The sequence below is a fragment of the Rhea pennata genome, chromosome 2 (assembly GCF_028389875.1).
Source record: "Rhea pennata isolate bPtePen1 chromosome 2, bPtePen1.pri, whole genome shotgun sequence".
In the NCBI taxonomy this organism is placed as follows: domain Eukaryota; kingdom Metazoa; phylum Chordata; class Aves; order Rheiformes; family Rheidae; genus Rhea; species Rhea pennata.
Window position 1 is genome coordinate 115,099,461 of NC_084664.1, and position 22,316 is coordinate 115,121,776.

The 22,316-nt window shown below is 39.6% G+C and overlaps 1 protein-coding gene across 4 annotated transcripts in view; it reads right to left on the reverse strand.

The window, feature by feature from the left end:
* Positions 1 to 22,316, reverse strand: part of OSBPL1A (oxysterol binding protein like 1A) — a 76,995-nt gene that overhangs the window by 18,947 nt on the left and 35,732 nt on the right. For all 4 annotated transcript variants that reach the window (XM_062570228.1, XM_062570227.1, XM_062570229.1 and 1 more), the window contains 2 exons: positions 8,809 to 8,971; positions 1,120 to 1,276 (listed from right to left, as the gene is read on the reverse strand). In XM_062570228.1, the coding sequence (XP_062426212.1) occupies positions 1,120 to 1,276; positions 8,809 to 8,971 (320 nt within the window). The remainder of the gene's footprint in view (positions 1 to 1,119; positions 1,277 to 8,808; positions 8,972 to 22,316) is intronic.

Here is a 22,316-nt window from a genome sequence, read left to right on the forward strand (position 1 = left end):
ACAACATGCATTATCTTTATCATTGTGGTTCAAGAATTGCTTCCCTTCTCCTCCTTGTTTCCCAGGCAATGAATGCACCTTCATCTAGTGCTTTCCTTCCTTTAAACTTCCTGTTCTAACCCGGAAAGGCACTTAGCCAAGGCCATAAATACCACCTTGTTAAAAGCACAAGTGTGCAAAGCAGAATGCTTAGTCAGCTGCTTTACGCTGCCTTTTAAAACCACCCCCTGCTCCTCCACCCAAGACCTCATATGCCTTAGCCTTTGCCTAGTATGGGAGGGACCTACATTCGGAAGTTGAACTTTGAGACATCAAGTCTCAGACATTACCACACACTTTGATAGTGACTGCAGTTTAACCATTTAAGATACCAACTAACTGAAGCATTTCTTGCTTGCTTCTGTAAAATTAAAATTTATTTCCCTATTTTTACAGATATCTGTTATCCCCATCATCATTTTGCACATCTAAATCATCTTCAAATTAGTCTTTTAGAAACACGCTCAAGTCTGGCCCAATCTGTAGCACACGTCATATTGCCCTTCCACTGAAACTTGAGAGCAGTGGTGTCTATTACATCTCATTAGCTCCAGACCTATTGTCCTTCTTTATAGACATGGAAACAAAACAAAAATGGATCATTTGACAACACAAAATAAGCCCATAAAACATAGATGAGACTTTTAGAATAAGACTCCCTTTGTTCACATTTGAGTTTCTGATGCCACGCTAGAAATATTTTTCATTCATTCTTGATACCGATAGAGGGATCAAATGACTAGAAATTAAAGAGGCAATAGGAGGCACAGATCATTAAAGATATATGAAGGAATTAAAATACACATAGATTTCAGTAAGATCTATTCAAAAACAACTGTTTGTTTTTACATAACATTATACTGTATTTTTACTTATTCACATTTAATTATCAAAAAGCAAGACGCAAAGGAACACGTTAGCCTTAGAAAAATATTCTTTATAAAACCATATGACAATTAACTACTTTTCAATCATATCTAACAAAATTTATTTAGAAGCTTTTAGTTACCTTTTAAAAGTTGTGGTCTTTCACACAAAATTACAACTTACTATACACCTTAAGAATTGGCAACATCTTACCTGTGTTTTTTGATGCCGTTAGACAGTGATTCCCCACCGCCACAAACTTTTTCTTCAGACTTGCCTGAAGTTATTGTATCTTTTGAATCCATGCTGTCCTCTAATGAGTACGCTGTTGTTGTCTCAAACCCACTTAATGATTTTTCAGATTCTGAATCTGCAAAAGAGCTGGTGCATGTTAATGAATCTACTGCCAATGCTACACTTCAGTCACTAACAGACCTTCTCCCTCCGTACAAAACTGAAACCTAAGTAGGCTACTGTGTCCTGGTGACAGCATCCATTTGGTAAGTAACTCGTACTGCCACAGAGTGCCACAGCTCTGTATTGAGATATAGACTAAAGAGATTGCAAGCTAGACAATAATACAGTAGATTAAATATCACACAGTATCAAAACCTGATGTTTTGATTAAACCGAAGCTACCACAACTTGCTTAAGACTAGTGCCAGAGTCAAACGGTTGCCAGTATCTTACCCAGCTAAATAACATTTAGCTTAACATTCAAGTTCTGATTCTTCCTTCTATGTAAGATTTCGGTTTGGTCTGAATTCCTGAAACACCTGGTACTTTTCAGCAATCTTCCTTCCCAACTTACTGCATGTATATCAGTGAACAAGAGGATATTGTACTCAATAGATTACACTAGCCATGTAAGTCCCAGCAAAGTCTAAACGATAAGATCACCAGCCAGTAAGGTAAACTTTGTACTCTAGAAGGTAGGCTAATAGTACAATCCACATTGTGTCTAAAGCTAAACACAAAATAAAGCCAACCTCATTTCCAAATAGTGTATGGGTTGGATAACACTTAACCTGCTCTGGAGAAGAGACAGTCTTGCCCCATATTAGATGGTAAAAGCTTCCTGGCAAAAGGTTTTAGTTTTTTTTCATGTTTCCTTCTTTCAAATCTGACAAGCCTGTCAAAGGATTTATCAACTGCAAGCATTAGGAAGCAAACGAACAGCACAAGACAAGTAAAAGATTCACCAGTTTTCATCTCATTTGGGAAACCCTTTAGCAAAGGCCAGATACAGCAATGAATGGTAAGCAGCTAAATCAAAGCGTTCCTGCTTCAGGAAAAAGCAAAGCCAACTTCTACCAGAAGCCAAATTCTATGGCTTCTGTTTCCAGTTCTGATTCCAATTCTAAAATCAGCAATCAAAATCTGTTGAGAGAGTAGTCCGCACAGAGTATCTATAATAAGAATATCTCAAGTCACAATTGCCTATTGCCAGGTGCTTTCTTCTTTTCTCTTAAAAAGGGATGCTAGTAGCTTCTCCAAAACACGTTAAGTATACTTTGGTGAAGGGGACACTGACAAGAGGACTTTCTGCTAGATCCAGACCACATTAGCATCAAGAACAGGAAAAAATCCTGATTAACAGATGGGCTGTGCCATGAGGTCTGCATTCCCTCTGGAGAGAGACACTTAGGAACATAAAGCAGATCATGGCTTTCATTAAAAACACCTATCCCCATCTATGTAAAGACAGTGCTGAAATTAAGTCAGTTGCTAGGGAATGAGAAGAACTGCCAGCTGGTGCTGAGGGTAAGTTAAAAGAGCGGACTGGCACTCCAGAGAATCTTCTCACACATTTCCCCAAATTTGTCAGTCTATTTACATGCCAAGTTATGATATAACATACCAAGCATTAGTTTGGCAGGTACTGTATATAACAAGTAGGGTAAAAGCGGAAAGATTTTTTTATTTTATGTAACCAATCTCTCCGCAAGTACCGATTTCTCCAGAGAGCCTAAGCCCAGATAGAGAGAAAAACACTATTAACACATCCAAATACCACAAAGGAAGAGATGCTCTAGCAACATAACACAGCTTGGGCCTCAGCTTCCCGATCCCATTGTGCAGCCAACACATGACAAGCTATAAACCCCTTCAAAGTAAGAACTGCATCTCTCTATTGAAAGAGCTGCTCGACTCTGCCAACGATTACGAGGACAGGAGAACTGTGAAACAAACTCCGAAACACAGCGGAGCAACGGTAGTAGGGCTCCTTTCACTTTCAGTACAGTCACGCACCGTCCTGTTTTCTGCTAAGAGTCACTACAAGGTTTCCCACAATGACTTCCTCAACTTGAGTTGCTGCCCCACATCTAGAAAGGAAAGAATAGGTTAAGTTTTGTCAGAATCTCTGACCGCTCTCTAACGTGCTTCTCAGCATAGGGAGGGATTTTAAACACTGCACACGTGACAGGCACACTCAGTTCTCCTACTCCTGGCCTCAGGTCACAGCACTGAAAGACAACTACGCCGAAGTGACCGAGCTCATCGCCTGCAAACCTTCTTTTCGGAGCTGGAGATGGTGACCAGACAGTCTTTTCCAGAGAACATGTGGGTTACTTAATATAACAAGAACATACTATACAAAGAAGAACAGACGAAGAATAAAAACCAGACATCAGTCACCTAAGTATTGCTCTCTAGAGATACCTCTCACATTTCCCTGAGAAACAGCTCTCATTGAGAAAGTACGCCTGTAACAGCCCAGTCTGCCAAAGGTCTCTGAATCTCCGGTCCCTAAACCTTTACAGGCAGGTATCTCCTCTGACCCACTGAGCCTAACAAGGCCTCAGAGTTCTTGTTCAGGTGTCAACAAGAATAGGCCTAGAACTGTCTTGTGAGCTTGGATCAACAGGCAACTCTGACTGAACTTTTCTTAATGTACTTGCAAATAACTCCTTCTGAATTAAGATTTACATACTCCTCCGTCACTGTATAAAAAGATCTATATTCACAAGTTGTTACAGAGCAGCTGTCAAACAGATAACTAGGAGAAAATGAGATTTTCCTAGTGAACTGAAGAAGGTGTGGGAGAAAAGAGAGAAGGGAAGGAAGACGAGCTGCTGTTCATAAGCCAGAATTTTTAAGTGATCCTTGAGACAAGAGAAAGCTGACTAGGAAGCCCTCCAGCTCATGAAACCACAAGTATCAGTGTAACAGTAAAAATGCCAACTACATTTTGCAGAAGTGGAAGAGCAAAAGGAAATGGCAGAAGCACTGGTCACTTAACCACTTGTTCTCAAAGCAAAGTCATCTCCTATTGTAACAACCAACAAGTCTTGGTTTCCAGGAACAAAAGTTTGGCCAACGTGTCTAAGTAATCAATACACTTGAGAAAGACAGTGTTGAACCACTGACCGGACTGGGATTCAACTCTGACCAGGTGTTTTCCTCCCGCTCTCCTTCTGACCTACTTGAATTCACTCTTTAAACTGTACTCAAGGCAAGAAGTCCTCAGTCAGAGAAATTCTTACAGACATTGTCTGTAAGGTTGGAAGGGACCTCTGAAGATCATCTAGTCCAACCTCCCTGCTCAAGCAGGGTCACCTAAAGCATGTTAGGCAGGGTTGCATCCAGGCAGCCCTTGAAGATCTCCAGAGAAGGAGACTCCACAGCCTCTCTGGGCAACCTGGTCCAGTGCTCTGTCACTCTCACAGGGAAGAAATTCCCCCTCACGGTCAGGCAGAACTGTCTGTGCTTCAATTTCTGCCCATTGCCTCTTGTCCTGTCACATGGGACACCTGAAAAGAGTTTGTCCCCGTCCCCTTGACACCCTCCCTTCAGGTACTTGTACACATTGATAAGATCCCCCCTCAGGCTTCTCTTCCCCAGGCTGAGGAGGCTCAGCTCTCGCAGCCATTCCTCATAGGGCAGATGCTCCAGCCCTCTGATCATCTTCGTAGCCCTATGCTGGACTCTCTCCAGTAGCTCCATGTCTCTCTTGTACTGGGGAGCCCAGAACTGGACACAGTCCTCGAGATGTGGCCTCATCAGGGCTGAGTAGAGGTGGAGGATCACCTCCCCTGACCTGCTGGCAACACTCTCCCCGTGCACCCCAGGATACCATTGGCCTTCTTGGCCACAAGGGCACATTGCTGGCTCATGGTCAGCTAGCTGTCCACCAGCACTCCCAGGTCCTTCTGTTGTCCCCAAATCTGGGTTCTGTTACCCGGTGTGCAAGCAACCAATAGACACACAGGGTCGAGATATTTGTTTATTTCATTTCTGCGCAGAGATGGGTGCTAGGTGGCAAATCCACAAAGCTAGCACACCTTCTCCCCCTCTCATTCTTGATTTATACACACTTTTCAGGGAGTATTTTATACAACTCTTTCTATTGGTTACAATTTCATTACCTCAGGTAATCGCTCTGTGCTTGCGCTTTCACATTCTTGTTAATTAGCATAGGAAGCGAAGAAGAGGTGGTAACATCATTATCATGTCATTTCCATCTCATTATTCATTTAGGGGTGTGAAGTTTAATATGTTAATAAGCCTTAATGAACCTACGGTCACTTCTGGGTTATTCTGCTGTTTTTGTCTTACCTACCCCTCGCAATCTTCAAAGCGCTGTGGTTTCATCAAGGTTATTTAGCCGGAGCTGGTTATCCTTTGCAGTACTGTTTTTCTCTCCCCCTTGTCTTTGAGTCTTGTTAACTATTTGCAAGGTTTTTCTCACAGTATTTCTCTAACAATTCTCTGCAGAACTGTTCTCCAGAAGGTCAGCCCCCAGGTTGTACTGGTGCCTAGGGTTATTTTTCCCTAGGTGCAGGACTCTGCACTTGCCCTTGTTGAACCTCACGAGGTTCCTCTCTGCCCAGCTCTCCAGCCTGTCCAGGTCTCTCTGAATGGCAGCACAGCCCTCAGGTGTGTCAGCCACTCCTCCCAGCTTGGTATCATCAGCAAACTTGCTGAGGAGGCACTCTGTCCCCTCATCCAGGTCATAAATTCAAAAATGCTATTTGATAAACCCCAAATATGGAAGGAAAGAACAGTAAGTTCTCACACTACTTTGCACTTTTTTTTAAGTGAGCAGATAATTGCAGACAAACTAGAAAGTGAACAAAAGCAACAGAACTGGCACACTGCTTCTGGTACCATTTAAGAGCATTAGTTAGAAACATCAGATCCATTACTAATACATAACAGTTGAATCTGTGGTACAACAGATTAGGTTTACTATAACCTAAATATGCCCGTAGCTAAATAATTGCATTTACAGTAAGATCACATCCATGCAAGACCACCAGTGCCCTCCAACACAAAAGAAACTTTGTTTCAGTAAGACCTTCTACCTGCAAGTCAAAGTCAAGTATCTTCACCTCTAAGTTCTTGATCTGCTTAGCTGTCTTCAGCATTGTGGATAGACTCTGGATTTGTATTCAGCCTGTTTCCTGAGGTCTGTATGCTTAATCAAAGCTGGTAATAAGTCATCTATCTCTCTAAAAGATGTCAGTCTCAACAAATTTTGCAGCTTGTATAGTACTTCTTTCTTCCTCACATCTGTTGGCATGTCATCCTCCAACAAGAGCTCCACAGCTCCACATACTGTTGAGTTTTACTACATGTTTCTATCACTCCTAGGATGAGAGGATCAGCACACCCAGAAACACTGTTTACTAACCTGTTACTGTCAAGAGTTCAGATTAGTAAGACACTCATATTTGCTGTTTTTAAAACTGGATAGTATCCTTTTGTAATATAAAGTTACTCCCATTTCCTGTAATTCTTGCTGTCAAGCTCAGTGTCTACTAACCTCCCATTGCAAGGATTAAAAGTTATCCTAACAATCAGAAAGCACTCATATATTGATAAGTGTTCACTCAATTCCCCATATAGACTAATAAAATGATTCATGAATCTATCTATTAATTAGTATCACTGAATTTTTTTAGCCAGATCTTTTAAGGCACTGAAAGTCCTGGTCTGGAATTATAAGCTTTTGGCTTCTGACAATTGGGTCTAGTCACTGCTTTCAGTTATGAAGATATTTATGGTCGCATCCTGTCTCCTTAGCCCAAGATGGGAGCCCCGCATCCCCAAACTTAGTGTCGCATCTCCTGATCTCTCTGCTCTCACTACATTCTTGTCATACCGTCCTTCTAGTCAAGAATCCAAAGACTGTCAACATGCCAGAAAAACAAGAGGGTTAGAATTATATTATCAAGATCCTAGTGATTAGCTAAAAATGAACATGACAAAAAACTAGTTCTTTTCATGTTTACACTGAAAGTCATAACATGCAACCAGGGGTCAGAAAGCCAAGCCACATTTCCCTTTCTCTAGCCAGCAACTGAATGCCCTTCCCCTAGACATGTGCCTTCAGAGACGGAGAGGACCCAAAATCACTGCAAAACTACTGCATTTAATACAAGTCTGATGAAGCTGACAGAGTTAAGAAAGTGAGTCCGCCCTAAAAAAAAAATTTAAATTGTAAACAAGATGAATTATTTCAAGTAACTTTTCTCAAATGGAGAACTGAGATATATATATACTGAATAAGTTTTGCAGTTACACAAATCTGCTTGTTACGATTTATATGCAGCTTCAAGCAGCAAAAATACCTCCTCTCCCAACCAGAAAGGTAGTTTTAGACACTTTCATTCAAGATGAAGTTTTAGATACTGGGTCAGTTAGGAGATATATAGACTAATAGTTCTTTAGAGCTAAGAGAGTATTCTCTTGTATATACAAATGGAGTAAGCCTGGCTGGAGAGACTACATTCCAGTAGCACCATATAAACAACTGTTTTCTGCTTTGCTGCAGCAAGTGAAAGAGCTGAAGGCCTTTAAGTAGAGCTGTTCCTTTGGTTCTGGTTGAAGAACCTGTTTCTAGTATTCCTTAATCTCTTCTCCTGGTTGAAGATTTCCTACATTTGTTACTGTGTCAAGAAACAAACTCTATTGTTGATTTACTGTGTTCCTCTGCTATACACTTGAGCATCTCGACATAGACTCTACTTTGCCTGTTTTTATCCAATGCTTAGTTAAGTTATGCACTGCAGTACACTTAAAGATGGGAAACACTGGTTTTCTCATCAGTCAAAAGCATCAGACAGTTAAGTTTTCAGAACAAATAACCCCATTCATACCTGCTCATTATTATGCCATCACAATCTAATTATCTGCTTCAGTTAAACTAAGTTTATACTCGAGCTTTTCTAGATCCTGTTAGTTCTAGCAGTTTTTGTAGTTTTAGTCAGCTGTGCATTGCCAGATCACCCAATTAGAGCTGTTACTGAGCTGCACTATGTACATCCTATCTATGTCAATGCATGTTGTAATCATCCTACGCAGTTCAGTGCTTTCCAAAAATCTCTATTTGCATGTTTTGCACATGAAAATATGAAAGGCACTGAACTGAAGAGCAGACCATAAAAAGGTACTTTGAGGATGCATAAGAAATTGTGATTCTTTTCTTCCATTTGTGACACTTAAGATAGACAGAGGTGAAATAAAACAAGCCTTTTATCCCTCATAATCAGTTTGTTATGAACTGATCTTAAGAACAAAACAAAACAAAAAAAAACCCCATATACCTCCATGGATAAAGTAATTCAGAAGACTTCTAGCTATATTTACATCTCTTGAAATAGGACTTGTAAATTTTGCTATTTAAAAAAAGGGCATAGACATCCAGGCAACTGCACCTTTCATGCCTGTAACTTCCTGTCCTGCTAAGGTAAAACAACACAGTTCTACAGGTGAATTGAGGAAAGTTTACACTCAGGCATAATTTTAGAGGCCCACTCACACAGCACAGTATTTTCCTACAGTTAGCTCCATGTTGGAAAGAGATTTCACTTAGAGCAAGACCATTGCCTCAGCCCCCCAACTTGATCAAACACATGCTTGCTATTTCCTCGTATTCTGGACATCATTACTTACCTGAAACAGCATCATAGAACTGCTCTTCACTGATGATGCTTAAAGGTGGAGATCCCTTCACTAGAGACTGCTCTAGTTCATGGTGTTCAGTGGCTAGCGTCTCTAATGCTTCTGACAAGATCTTGTTTTTCTCCTGCTCATGCTCCAGTTTCAAATTCCTCACCTATAAGTAGATACATGTATGAATAAAATCTCATCTCTTTCAGGCATGTGTAGCTCAAAGCTATTCAGAAAATAGACTGTAATGAATAAGTAAACTGGTTCAAAGGCAAATGGCTGAAGTTGAAGTCATGTGGATTAATGAGAATATTACAATTTCTGTGACCACAATGGTTGTATCTCAACATTTTTTCAGTAACTGAGAAATCCGCCAAATAAAATTTAATAGAATAAATCAAAATTCCACGAGTGAATACAAGCCAGTCAGATAACTGCACCCTAAATCTGAGCAAAAATACTTACAACTCTTTACTTGGATGACCTTATAGTGATCAGTTTCTACTCATACAAGGCTACCTCTATTAGTCAGCTCTAATTTGGGCCAAGAAGCATCAGCTGAATCGAATTACAGAGCAAATGTGAATGCCAGCTACAAATAACTACAACTGAACTATGAGCTGAAAACATGCATCCCTGAGGATTAGAGAAGGAGGTTAAGGAAGAGATTCCTCTACTGACTGATTTATCTTTGATATAAACAGCTTTCCCTCCCCATTCCCAAAACAGTTTACAGAGGAGCCAGAAACTGAACAGTAAACCAGCCACCCAAATGGTAGAAGCTTTTTTAAGCCCACACATGCAATCAGCACAAGAGAGGATGATGTTAACTGCATCTTGAGTTCAAGATTAGCAACAGGAGAGCAACATGTCCTTCCTATTTCCTCCTCCTTTTTTGCCTGTGCTTTCCTGCCTCCTCTGTCTCCTAGGAGAATGGAGAGAATTTTTGACTGACTCCTGAATGACTGACTCCTTTTTTTGACTGACTCCTGAAGACCTATTCTCCCAACACAGCAAGGCTGTCACCTGCCATTAACTTCCAGTCACCAAATGACTTACTCTCTTCCTCCCCTTTCCTCTCGCCCTTCTTGTTCCTGTTCAGCATCCCCAACTATTGCCTTGTCCTCTAGTGTATTCTCAAAGGTCAGTTTACAACTTTAATTCCCCCTCCACGAAGAACCAGCAAGGACATATCAATTAATCTCTTGGAACAGCTACATGGACAACTTACTTTCCTAAGCAAGTTATACACATACCAACGTTGCTTTTCTGAATCTAAGTTACAAATTGTTCTTATGTCATTTTCTGGTCACCTTCTACATCATACCTTTACTTCAAGTACTGTTAACATAAGCAACCACATTTATAAGGCAACTGTCTCTCAAAAAAAGTTCTAATGTAATAGTTCTAGATCTAATAATAGCTTCTATTTCCCTATGGAGGCTTCAGCTCTCTCAGTTATAACAACCACTGAAATAGTAGATTCAGAATTGGGCACAACTGAGGGAGTGGGAATTTAGAGGCTAGAAAGGAAATGTCAAAGCAAATTTGCCACTTCTAGAGAAGTTTCTATTCTGGCAGTAGCATATCCTCTGGAGAAAGACCGGTGGAAGAAATTTTCACCCTCTTATTTGTGCCTAATACTAAATCAGCTGATTTTGCTACCAGGCTGAGTATAGAGTAGCAATCCAATTAAATGATAATTAAAGAGAATAAAATTGGGTTGCTAACTGAAAGCAATAAAATCACTAAGTCAGCTACTGTCTAACAGTTCTTAAACAGTTCTTGAACAAAATGAACAAAATCTAGACAAGTTATTGCCACTTTTGTTTAAAGTTCACTTTGAATGTTCCAACAAAGCCAATTACTACAATGCTTCATAGAAGTCAGATGTGCCCCTTCGCAAAAGAACAAGTATTGAGGAGTTCCAGCAGAGATCTTTCTGTGCAACACATCATTTAAAGAATTGCCTATTTATAGAATTAACATTTGTATTTCACACACTTGAGAGAGGAAGGAGAAGGACTCAAACTGAAGTGGTACTTTTCATTATTATTAAGCAGCAAAACAAAATGAGTTATTAATATGGTATTTGCAATTTTAGACTAAAACCAGAAGAATTAGATGCCTTTATCCTCTGTTCTGTTTTGGTAAGTAATTAGGAGTGATGTTAAATATTAAAACTTTAAGCTTCAATACTATCTAACAGCAAACAGAAAGGAAAATTGAAGTATATCTAACAAAATCAAGATTTTTTTTTTCCTGCATCCACCAAGCATGGCAGTGCAAATAAACAGGTAACATAAATACAAATTTGAGATCAAAAAAAAGTCTGTAGAAATTATGTGGAGTTATTTATAATTGCAGAAGGTGGAATGAAAACAAATTTCCCATTTGTTTTCCCATTCCAAAATAAACAGCCAGGCTAACAGTAAGGTTCATTTTTCTATGTACTTGCAGATTTCCTAGCTGCCAAACACTTATTAGTGAAGCACTTACACTACCAGTAGGCAGGAAAAAAGCTTTTCATCTCTTACATAAGGAAACAAAAGCTAGGAATAAAAGAAAACACACTCAGACTGAAGTTTGCTGCTTTCAGCTTAAAAACGTTCATTTGTATCTGAATGATCTTGTTTTAATGCAGCCTTAATTCAATACTTGGGGGCAGGAGATGAAAGTCCCGTACAAAATCTCTGCCAACAGCACTCATCAACCTGCAGAATGGCCTATACATTCAGCAAACGCAGAAGTGCCCAGAAGTCCTGCAGCCCAAAACTCATTGCAGGATTAGAGTTCACATGGGCACCTCTCAAAAGGCAGTGGTCTGGAAATACTCTCTCTAACAACAACAACTGCATCCTTAACAATCAAAACAATTCAGTGGTGTTGACATGAGAACAAAAAAAAGATGATTATACCACCATTATCTGATTTTACATGTAAAAAAGCCTGATACTTGCACAAATAAAACTAGTACCATCTTCATGTAATTTACTTAAATATAGGCATCACTGGAGAAATAATCTTGCTTGAAATAAACATACTAAATACACTAACTTTTCTGTAAAACAGCTTTAAGTAAGTGGTATCATTAGTTTTGTCTTCTTATTAATACATCTCTCAAAATTTTCCTGCAGTAATTTGACTGCAGAGGCAGATCCCCCACCCCAACCCTCCAAACTACGGGATGTAGTCACCATTCTTCCAATCATAATGAGAGAGATTTCTATCCAGACATATCGGAAGTATTAGCAAAGTAGAAGTTTTCTTGAACATCACTGACTAACCAATATACAGGTTTTACCAAAACATAAAAAGTAGATTGCTCTTTATTCTGATTCACAAGACATGGCCAATACTTAAGTTCTGAGATGAATCATTCCATGCCCCTTGCTACTCTATCAGTATTTCTGGAGTTTACACTCAGCTTCATCCCCTTTCTCATCAAAGCTTCTTCTTCCCCATCTTGTCTTTCTTCATTGTCTCAACACAGAAACAACTGTAAGAGTGTAAAAAGAACCTCCAGACTAGTTTTAAAAATACATTTTCACACAAAAATCTTTAGGACCAACGTATAAACCAGAAACATGACTGCAGACAAAAAGAACCCCGCAAAAAATGAGCTTTCAGATGCATACACATTTTGATCTACTAGAATGAGGCAGACAGACCAAAACATTTCAGTGAAATATCACCTAGTTTTGTGAAGTTTCATTACCTGAATGCCTCACTGTGTTTTACACACAGTGGTACAAATACTTAATTAAAAATAAGGTATGAAACACCACACCAAAATGCTGCAGATGTCACTGTACGCACAGCTCCGGAAATCCAGCCTAGGCATATTCAGAGAAATACAGAGGAGATGTTGTATTGATAGTCCGCGTAAGGCACACCTTGCGCTATAGCAGTGGCTTCCACACTTTTCGCAGTTGTGCCTGAGCTGCAGAAAGGCCAGATGGTAATTCACATCTTACCGGGTTTAGTTCCTCATCCTCTAGCTTTGGAATAAGTGTCATCTCTTTTTTTATCCCTGCAGCTGATGCCCGCAGTGCCAGTGCCACCGTCGGCTCTGCGAGCTCTCGGCAGAGCTGGCAGAGGCGGCAGCGCAGACTGCCTCAGCGAGCCCCGTGCGAAGCCAGCTGGGGTCTCACGGGGTTCGTCCGCGTGGGCTCTGCGCCCGACCCTTGTCGGGAGCTCCTTGTACAAGAGCAATTGCACTACGTCAAGAGGGTTAACTTGATGCGTTTGCACTGTTGAGACGGTGACAGTTGAGGTCAGCCTTGTTTTCACCTCTAAACGTAATGCTATGGTAGGGAAACATCAGACTTGCACTGCTGTAAATCTGGTGGGAACTAGCTAGCTTTGTCTCACAGAAATAAGCAATCATTCAGTCATTAACCTTACAGCTACAGACACAATTATAACAGATACACTGACACACAACCACCAAGACTTCAGTATCTAGATCAGTGCAGCATTTTTTTTTAATACTTCTCCAACCAGAGTTTTGGTACTGAAGTTGAGGTAACTGACTTTACTCATAGTTTAACTCAGCACAGTCTACCTACAACAGTTTTCTGTAAATGTTAGAGCCCTTCAGGCTTTTAAACACCAAAATGTTAATTCAAAGAGTAGAATCCATTTATTTCAGCATTCAGGCTACAGCTCTGTTCCTCCTCTCCTCTTTTCTTCCTTTAAAGGAAAGCAATAGGCTACACGCAGACACTTCAACTGTCTTTCCACGCTCCTATGCTCACAAGAGCATGATTTAAAAGGTAACTCCTTCACTGCATAATACTAGCAAGAAAAAAAAATATATTCAAAGTTCATATGTCTATTCCAAAACATCAAATAGCTTCTCTGAATGTCACAAACACAAGTTCCATTCCTCTCTGCAGCCTCAGTTTTCTTGTTGTAGGTAGGAGATTAGTAAAGTGGACCAGAAGACCTTCCCCTCACCTCCTCCTTTTTTTTTTTTTTTTTTAAGCCATAAGCCTTGAAGTGTATCTACACAGCCTGTATCCAAGGCTCTTTTCTGTGCCTCCTGAAGACATCTCAGTGCAACACACAAAATACTTGCTTTGTGCAGTGCTCAATGCTTTTAATTTAAATTAAGGCTCAACAACAGTGGCACTTTTGTAGGGTAGGAAATAATCACGCCACTGATGCTCAGCTAATAAATGAACATCTCAGTAACATGCTATTGCAGCTTCAAGTAAACCATCTAAAACCAACACATAACAAACAAGGAACAAATACAGATACCTCAATGTGCAGGTTCTTTTAACATTAGAATAGTGAATTAAAACACAGCATACCTTAAGTTCTTGGTTCTTCTGAATTAAGAGAGAAAAACATCTCACAAGACCATCATGTGATTCAGTTAATTTTACTTTCAAGCACATACAACTTCAGTGTCATGAATAAGAATGTCCAAATATGCAGGCTTTCAAGTTGTGTAGGAAGGAAGAACCACCTCTTTCACATAGCAGCCACCAGAGGATCTGAAGCCAGACTCCACCAGAGTTTCAGTACTCGGCAAACCACTTTGCTCTGCACTAAGCTGACTGCAGAAAGGCAGCCTACCACACTGTCTTACCGAGACCTCTCACGGCTCAGAAGCAGGGTTTTGGTTTTCAAAATGAACGTCTCTGTCCGACTGGCGCAGAAATTCCATACTCCCTGAAACGTCACTGCGTATGGGACATTCGCCACCAAGCACAGACAGAGAATGCAAATGTTCAGTAGCAAGATAAGGGCTAGTCTAATACCTAGCTGAAAATTAACATTTAACCAGGCAATTAGAAAAATGCTGCTCCATTGAAACTGCCAGTTTTATGTGGCTATCTTCTGACATTGAGAAATTAAATTCCGTTTTCTGGAGAGAAAAAAAAAGTTCCAATCAAACTCACCATTTGTTTCACATGCTTCTCTTCATATCAAACTGTTAGTTTCCAGACTCAGCTACTCTAGCGGGACACACTGGCCTGAAAGACAACTTATTGGACAAAGTTGTGCATTGTAACATGCTACATTACGGCAAGCTACCCACAGGAAACGATGAGAATTGAAAAGGAGGATTCGTTCCCTTGCTCTGTGATCTTTCTATCAAAAAAAGAAGTCCCCACAAGAAAAATCTAAGGCTCACAGTGCAAATCACAACCTCCGTGTGCACAGTCTGCGATACATACACCATTCTAACAGACAAGCTCACGTAATTGCAATGTTGCTGTTAGCACAATACAGTTTATTCTTTCCCTAGTGCTAGCTTCTCCCTGCATAAGCCAGTTCTTTGTGATGACCAGTTTAAACTAGTGGGGAGTAAATCTGTTATTCTTCTACATTTAATGTGGAAAGAGAACTATAAAGTTTTGAGAAGAGCAGAGTCTGTTTTAGTGTCTTGAACAGAACCTGTATTTTCATTTTACCATGGAAGAAATTGAAAGACTTGGAATAACCTCCTCAAGGCATAGCTATTTAAAAAAGAAACAGTTTTACGTGACTTGTTAGCTGACTCAGAAGCATGCTATTACAGCACTAACACTATAGGCTCTGCTTCTACAACAAAGTACTTTTACATTTTCCACTACCTAGAGTAGGACTAAGTTGCTGCTTAAGCAGCTACTGAAGTGAAACCTGAAACCAGTTGCTACACACATCAGAAGGAAGTTTTAATTCTGTACTTTTGAGTTCTCATACTATTAAACATGTTTCGAGATTCAGTAAAGCAAGTTCTCCATAAGAGAGGCTTAATTTCTGTCTTTACTCCTAGAGCTTTTCTTAAAAAAGAAAAAAAAACACACACACAGAAACAAAACTCAACAACAACTCAACAAAACCCCCACGCACAACTCCAAAACGAGCAAGAACAGGGGTAATTTTAGTATTAGTATGTTTTTCTGCAAGTATGCTCGAATATAGTACTCAACCTATCAAAGAAATGAGTACTTAATACATAGTCTTATGGCACATCAGAAAACTGCAAGTGTGACAGCCTGCATTGGGAACTCTCTCTCTCTCTCTCTCTCTGTTTTTTTTTTTTTTTTTTTTTGCTTTGTACTAGCAGAGGCAGACAGTTTCACAAACATATCACTCGACAGCTAAAGCCCTAAAGCACATGTGTATTTTACACAAAGCTTTCTGAGTTCTTACCTGGTTTTGTTTACACACACGCCTTTCTAAGTGGTTGCACACACAAAATCTCCCTGATGATTCCCCACTCCCATCAGCCACAAAGAACTCAACAAACACTAGCCACCTTAACACATGTAAGACCTCATGTCATAACTCCTTATTTGCCAGAGTAAAATAGCTCTTGCAAGCTTTTTCCTTCTTGAAGCATGACCAAAGTGTGGGCTCACCCTAGGGTAGAGAAGACTGAGACCTGTCCCCTGTCTCTTCCCCCCAAAGAAGTCATGCGTTGTTTTAGGATTGTTTCCTGCTCAGGTCTACCAGCACACAGCAAGCATCTCTCAGTGCTGCAGGTCGACCATTTACCCAGTTTTAAAGCTCTATAGAAAGAATAGTTAGATACCACTCACCAGTGACTTAAACTACTGCTAATGCAAATACTGAAATGCAAAATAAAATGTGAACAATTAATCGGGGTAAACTGAGCTCACTGATGATAATAAAGTGTTATTTATTGAATCACAACAAAACATTAATCTTTATCATAAAAGTCTGGTCAACTGACCAATTTGTAGTCTGTAACTACAGCATTAGACTACCACACATTACCAAGGGTACTTCAAATTCAAAGGAGAAACTGAGGGGGCCAACAAGCCATTTTGTTCTTTAATACTCATATAGAGGAAACATCACCACTGAAGTCTTTTTCGTTGTTTTTTGTTCTTTTTTTCTTTAAGCAATGGCTGAAAGATCCCCAAACACACAAACAAACCCCCCAACACAAACCAATCACATACAAACCAATTGGCAGTCCGGGTCACCTTCAGTTACCTCCCAACTCAAAGCCCATAGAAGATACACCAACTTCATGGTCACAAGACTACTTCAGCCATTCCCAAGATGAACAGAAGAATTCATTGTCAGTCAGCTACCAAAGTTCACCTCAGAAGTTCAAGAGAAGGAATTTATCAGGGCTAAGTTGGAAAGCCTACATTTCATTCTCTTGAGTACAGAGTTATGTCTCCCTCTACTTGATTTATGCAAATAATAAAATTCTGCTTGTGAATAAAAAGACAAAACACAATCAGAAAGTTTAAAAAGACACAGCGGAAGTCCTGCTAGGGGCAGCATCCCAGCTATCTTCCACACAGAAGAAACTCAGACTTCAGCAGGATCAGCCTCAACCAGATCATGGCAATGTGTACAGGAATCAAAATACAGATTTTTTATTCAAGGTAAGAGCTAGAGCTTCTAAAAGCAGTCAGATCCCGTCTTATAAGGTACAAGGGTATTATCAAAATTCACTCTTTAAGACTTCCTGGATGAACTGTTTCTGAACGATCCACATGGAAGGGACAGAGACCTTTATCCCTTCCACTCTTCCCTGGTAAGAGATCATGCCACTTCCTCTTGCATGTGAAGTTTGTTGCCTTGCTTCCACAGTTCCATTTGGCTGCATCAGAGTTTATGTATTCAGAGGCTGATGAAGTACTGCAGGTCTAACTCTGAAAGAACACCGTAGCTCTGAGCCAAGAACTCTTCTACAGCACATGAACATGCTGCAAAGACTTCATTTCTGACTGCAGATTAAAGGGATAGTTTTGGACTTAAAAGCTTGGGTTTAAGCTTTGATTGGAGAAACAACTCTCTCCAAAATGACTCTTGTGCTAGTCAAGATTTAGCAGAGGTTTTTGGTTTGTTTCTAAAATAAGACTTTCTGGTAATTTTAATTCTTCCTCTCAAAGGCTGTATTTTTTGCACTTGCGTTTTCTTTAGATGACTCAGTTGTAAACTGATAACTCTCATAAGAAATCTACTTAGGTCTGAGAGCAGCAGGAGTTGCCAGCTTCCAAAGCACGTTCTGTCCCTACTTTTGCTCCAGTCTTAAAATAATGATTAGTCAAACACGAGGAGTTCAAACAAACAAAAAAAAAAAACTTCCTGTTTTGTCCTTTTCTATTTAGTATTGTTTCCATTTTCAGCCAAGCTGAAATTAAACATGGTTGCTGTTTTAAGTTTGCTTGTAGCTTATGCCAAAATAAGCTTGGGCTGAAAAACATCTGTGGTGATGTACAACTTTGGGAAGTTAAGGTATAAGCTGCAGAGCCACTTGACTACCAAAAAGATACTCTGCTCCCCTACCCTAATGAGATTAAGCATCCATTTCCTCAGACACAACCTTACATGGGTAAGGATCTCTTTCAACATAAGCATGACTTTATACATTAATATTGATGCCAATGTGATTAAAGTAGAACATTACTACATGTTTTGAGATGTGGCAGGAATTTTTGTGAGTCTTTTTCCTTTGACAGGCTTTGGACATCTTTGAAGTTTGCTAGTCTCACAAACAGAAAGCCTACATTTAAGATGTAAGGGTTCTTAAGAACACACACAGGAAACACTTCCTTTTTATTCTTAAGAGATTGTTTTGAAAATGCATCTTAAGGCAGTTTTGATCTCCTTACTTCCCTTAAATATTTTGCAGAAGATACAACTGATGACTTTGATCAATTACTTTGCATTCCCTCCCCAACACTTGGCTTCCCAGTCGAATCAAACCCAGTGCGTGTGTCTGTGTGCTTTTGAGGCAACTGTCACGTTTTTGCCACATTTTTGTTGGCTCTTACTGCCTCAGTAGTGCTGCTGCACAACTGGATGTGTTTTAGATTCGGGAGAGTGAGACTAGATTCCTATCAAAAGAATTAACACTTGTGAGGCTAGTTTTCCACAAGCGCCAGATTTGTAATCTTGTTAGTTATTCATAAAGAATAGGTAAGAGTTTATTAAAAATAATTCCATAAAGCATGCATGCCATACAGTTATTTTGCATTTATAAAAACAGGTAGTCAGATGTTTTATTTGCTAGTTTTTATTTCAGAATAGAAGTGCTTAAACAAATCTAGACGCTAAACAAACTACTAAAAAGGTTGAACTCCTGGATAGGACAGGAGTCAACAGTGAGTCTTCCAACACAAGTGTGAGGCATCCTCAGTTGCTACATCCTAGAATACGCATATCAGTTTTCCAGTATTAAAAGGTCAGACTTCATAGAGATACATAAGCACAAAAATCCCAGTTCTACCATTGATTCAGAATGACTTGTGGCATTAAGAAGTTTATCTCTGCCTAAGCAGATTTTTTTTCTCCTTTCAGATGCTTTTTTGACCTTATCCTTAAGCAGACAACAGCGGTAGGCAAAAGGTAAGTCTTAGACAGGCCGATAAGGCATATCCTGAAACACAAGTATGCTATACTCGACATCCTGGATTTAAGGCAGATAGATGCCCTGAGCTATGGAAGTCCAAATCGAATGTTTGCAGCCTTAATTCAAAACAGCAAAAGACATTCACATATTGAGACCAATGGCTGAATTACAGCCTCCAAGTTCTCATTTTCGCTAGAAGTAATTGCAAGAGTGTAAAAACATTAAAATTTTCTTGAAATATGATACCTACTATTACATTACAAAGCAACACTAAAAACATTATCCTTGCTATCCAAAACAGCTGGATAATCCAAACACAAATATTGTCATTTTGTGAAACAAGCTTTCCCTCCTTATGAATGATCTCAAGCACTTTTACCTCTACTTGGAGTTTTTATTACTTTTTTGTTGCAAGAATTGAGTGTGTTATCCATTGCTACTCTGCTCATTCTTGCCTGACCAGTAGCCAGAGAAGAACTGAGCTTCTCAGAGAGAAGCAGGCTTGTTTTACCTAAGTACAATCTTCCATGGACAACCAGTTCATCTAGACTTAACATGGCAGTAAAGCTATTTACTGATAAAGCTTTTATCTATTATTCCCTGATCTGCAACATAGCAGCATCTACAATGAAGAAAAGGAAGAAGGGGCCCTGGCTTAAAGTTCTAGTAATCTCTTTTACGAGCTCCAGTAAAAGCCACAAGTTGCTAAAATAAAACTGAAAGGCAAGAGATTTGAGGCAAGCGTAAATCTAAGGAAAACCATGTGTTTTCTCATCCCAAACTAACATGGAATCTGATAGTTTAGAGTTACAGGCTGCTTTCAAGAGTCTATAAATTGTAGTTTGTGAGTAAAGTCAGAGTTAAAAACACAGATTATGTTATCGACTGATTTCTGACACACAGACCCCTTAAGCTGTCTCAAACAGGTTATAGTAGACTGCCTCTTAAGTACTGCGCTGATGCTTGAAGAAAGTCAATAGCACCAAAATGACATTCTTATAGTCCAATTACCAGCTGGTATTTATGCACAAATTCTCGGCAGTGAAGCAGTAAATATCTGGGAATAGCACACACACAGGAGTAGCTTTTAGCCTTTAGCTTGAAACATGGTTTCAGATGTTGAGAAGATGCAAGTTATACAAAACTAGGTGTTAACTATCCACAGACATAACTGCCAATGGTTTCAGACCATCTTAAAGGTTCAGTCAGCATTTTCACCTGAATTTGATTTGTTCAACCTGCAGCAGCTTATTTCACCAGATCTGTAGAGAGTCCACATGCACAGCATAGAATATTTCCACAATTAATAGTCTTGTTGGCATTTTCAATACAGTAAAAACCACAGATACACATGAACTATCATGTTACCTAGAATTATCTTGACAAATTATGCTTATTCTCCATCAAAAAAAAAAGAAAAAAAAAACGACATATACGATTGACCTTTTTTCATGTCTATTAGTTTCAAATTTCTTCAAGTACCTGCCAATGCTCTTCTGCTATGACAGAGCTGCACAAGGTCTACAGGCTGATGCTCAGGTCAAGTTAAACCAAATCTTCCTGGATAAGGCGAGAATAACTTTGTTCTCCCTTCCCCCTGCCCCCATCATAGCTCTTGACTCAAAAAAAAAAATGCAATAGTGACACTATTAACTGTGAATATTTAATGTGTTTAATGTGAAGTCATCTTTCCATTCAGGGAAAAACAACATACCTAAACCAGCTGATGTTGAAAAAGCAGTGTAACTGTTGCAGCACAGATCTCTCAGATACAGATAAGAAAGTTTAGTCTGCTTCTGTAGCTACAATGTTTCCATTTGCAATCTCAGGGGTACCCCTATGTTATCATGTAGGCCATGGACTTCCTTCAAATAGGCATACTTTAAAGCCATTCTGATAAAGTCTATCCATGGATCCAAGAGTTATTGCATTGATATCTCAGTTTTAATATTAAACTGTAGTAGTGGCAAGTATGAGAGGAGGGAAAACACTCCTGTCTAATACCAGTGACTGACTCCACATTTACCTTCCAATTGGCTTAACTATGAGAGCAAGGTAAACATGCCATCACAGCTGTCACTCTCAAAAGCATCCTATAAAGGCAAGAGCCATCTAAATGAAGGCTATCGTTACATCAGAAGCTACAGGTCCTCTTGGCACTGGACTGTTCAGCATATTCAGAACAAATAGATATGCTTTGCTCGTAAGAGGCCCTGCATCTTACCACTCCTTGCAGCAACCTTCAACTCTCAAGCTTTTTATCATAAATGGAGCATCACTTGTTTTGTGTCTGCTTATCAGCAATCCCCAGGCACATGCCTGCATTGCTCATCTGCTTGTAACACTGAACATGCTTCTTTTTCAGGTCTATTACTGAAGCATTTAAAAGGGGATAATGTTAAGAACAGTGTAAGTCTTCTTTGGAGAAACAAGTTACCAACATTCACTGGTGATCTGACCTGGTGTGTACTTTCAAGGAAAACTACAGTAGCAGTGATTTATTTTCAGCACATAAACATTTTTGCACAGTCCATTTACCAATTCTAATGATAACCCCAATGACTCAGCAGTCAGCATTATACGCATGCATTTCTTCACTGCACAGGACAGCAAGCAGCAATAACACAAGTCTGAATATTAATATTAAAAACAGAAAAGCTTTCAATGTCATTGGCAGTCTGGGAGAGAGGAAGGTCAGTGAGCACATGCTCAGTTCACAAGATGACAAGTCAGACAAGAGGTCAAATTCCACAAAGGTTTACCTCTGTTATAAAAAATGCCATCAGTTCAGAGGAATCATTGAATAAACAAGTGAAAAGGTAGTTTTGATTGAAAAATCGTGATTGTGGCCAAGAAAAATTTAAGTATAACAACAACAAAAATAGAGAGGTACACACAGCTATTACACCCTAGATAGGAAATCATCCATTTCACTGCTCACAGTCAAAGATCCATATACTCCAGGGAACCACAAGCAACTAAAATACACCATCTATAAACACAGCAAAGAACAGGAGAAGTAAAGTTAGATTCAGCCAACCTCCTTTATTCAAGGAAAAGCAGCAAAGTTGCACATGGACAGCCTACTACAGCAGGGCAAGACCCACAGGATGAGAGAACTCAATCTGAATCAGTGACATTTTAGGAGGAGCAGGTAAAAAAACCAAAG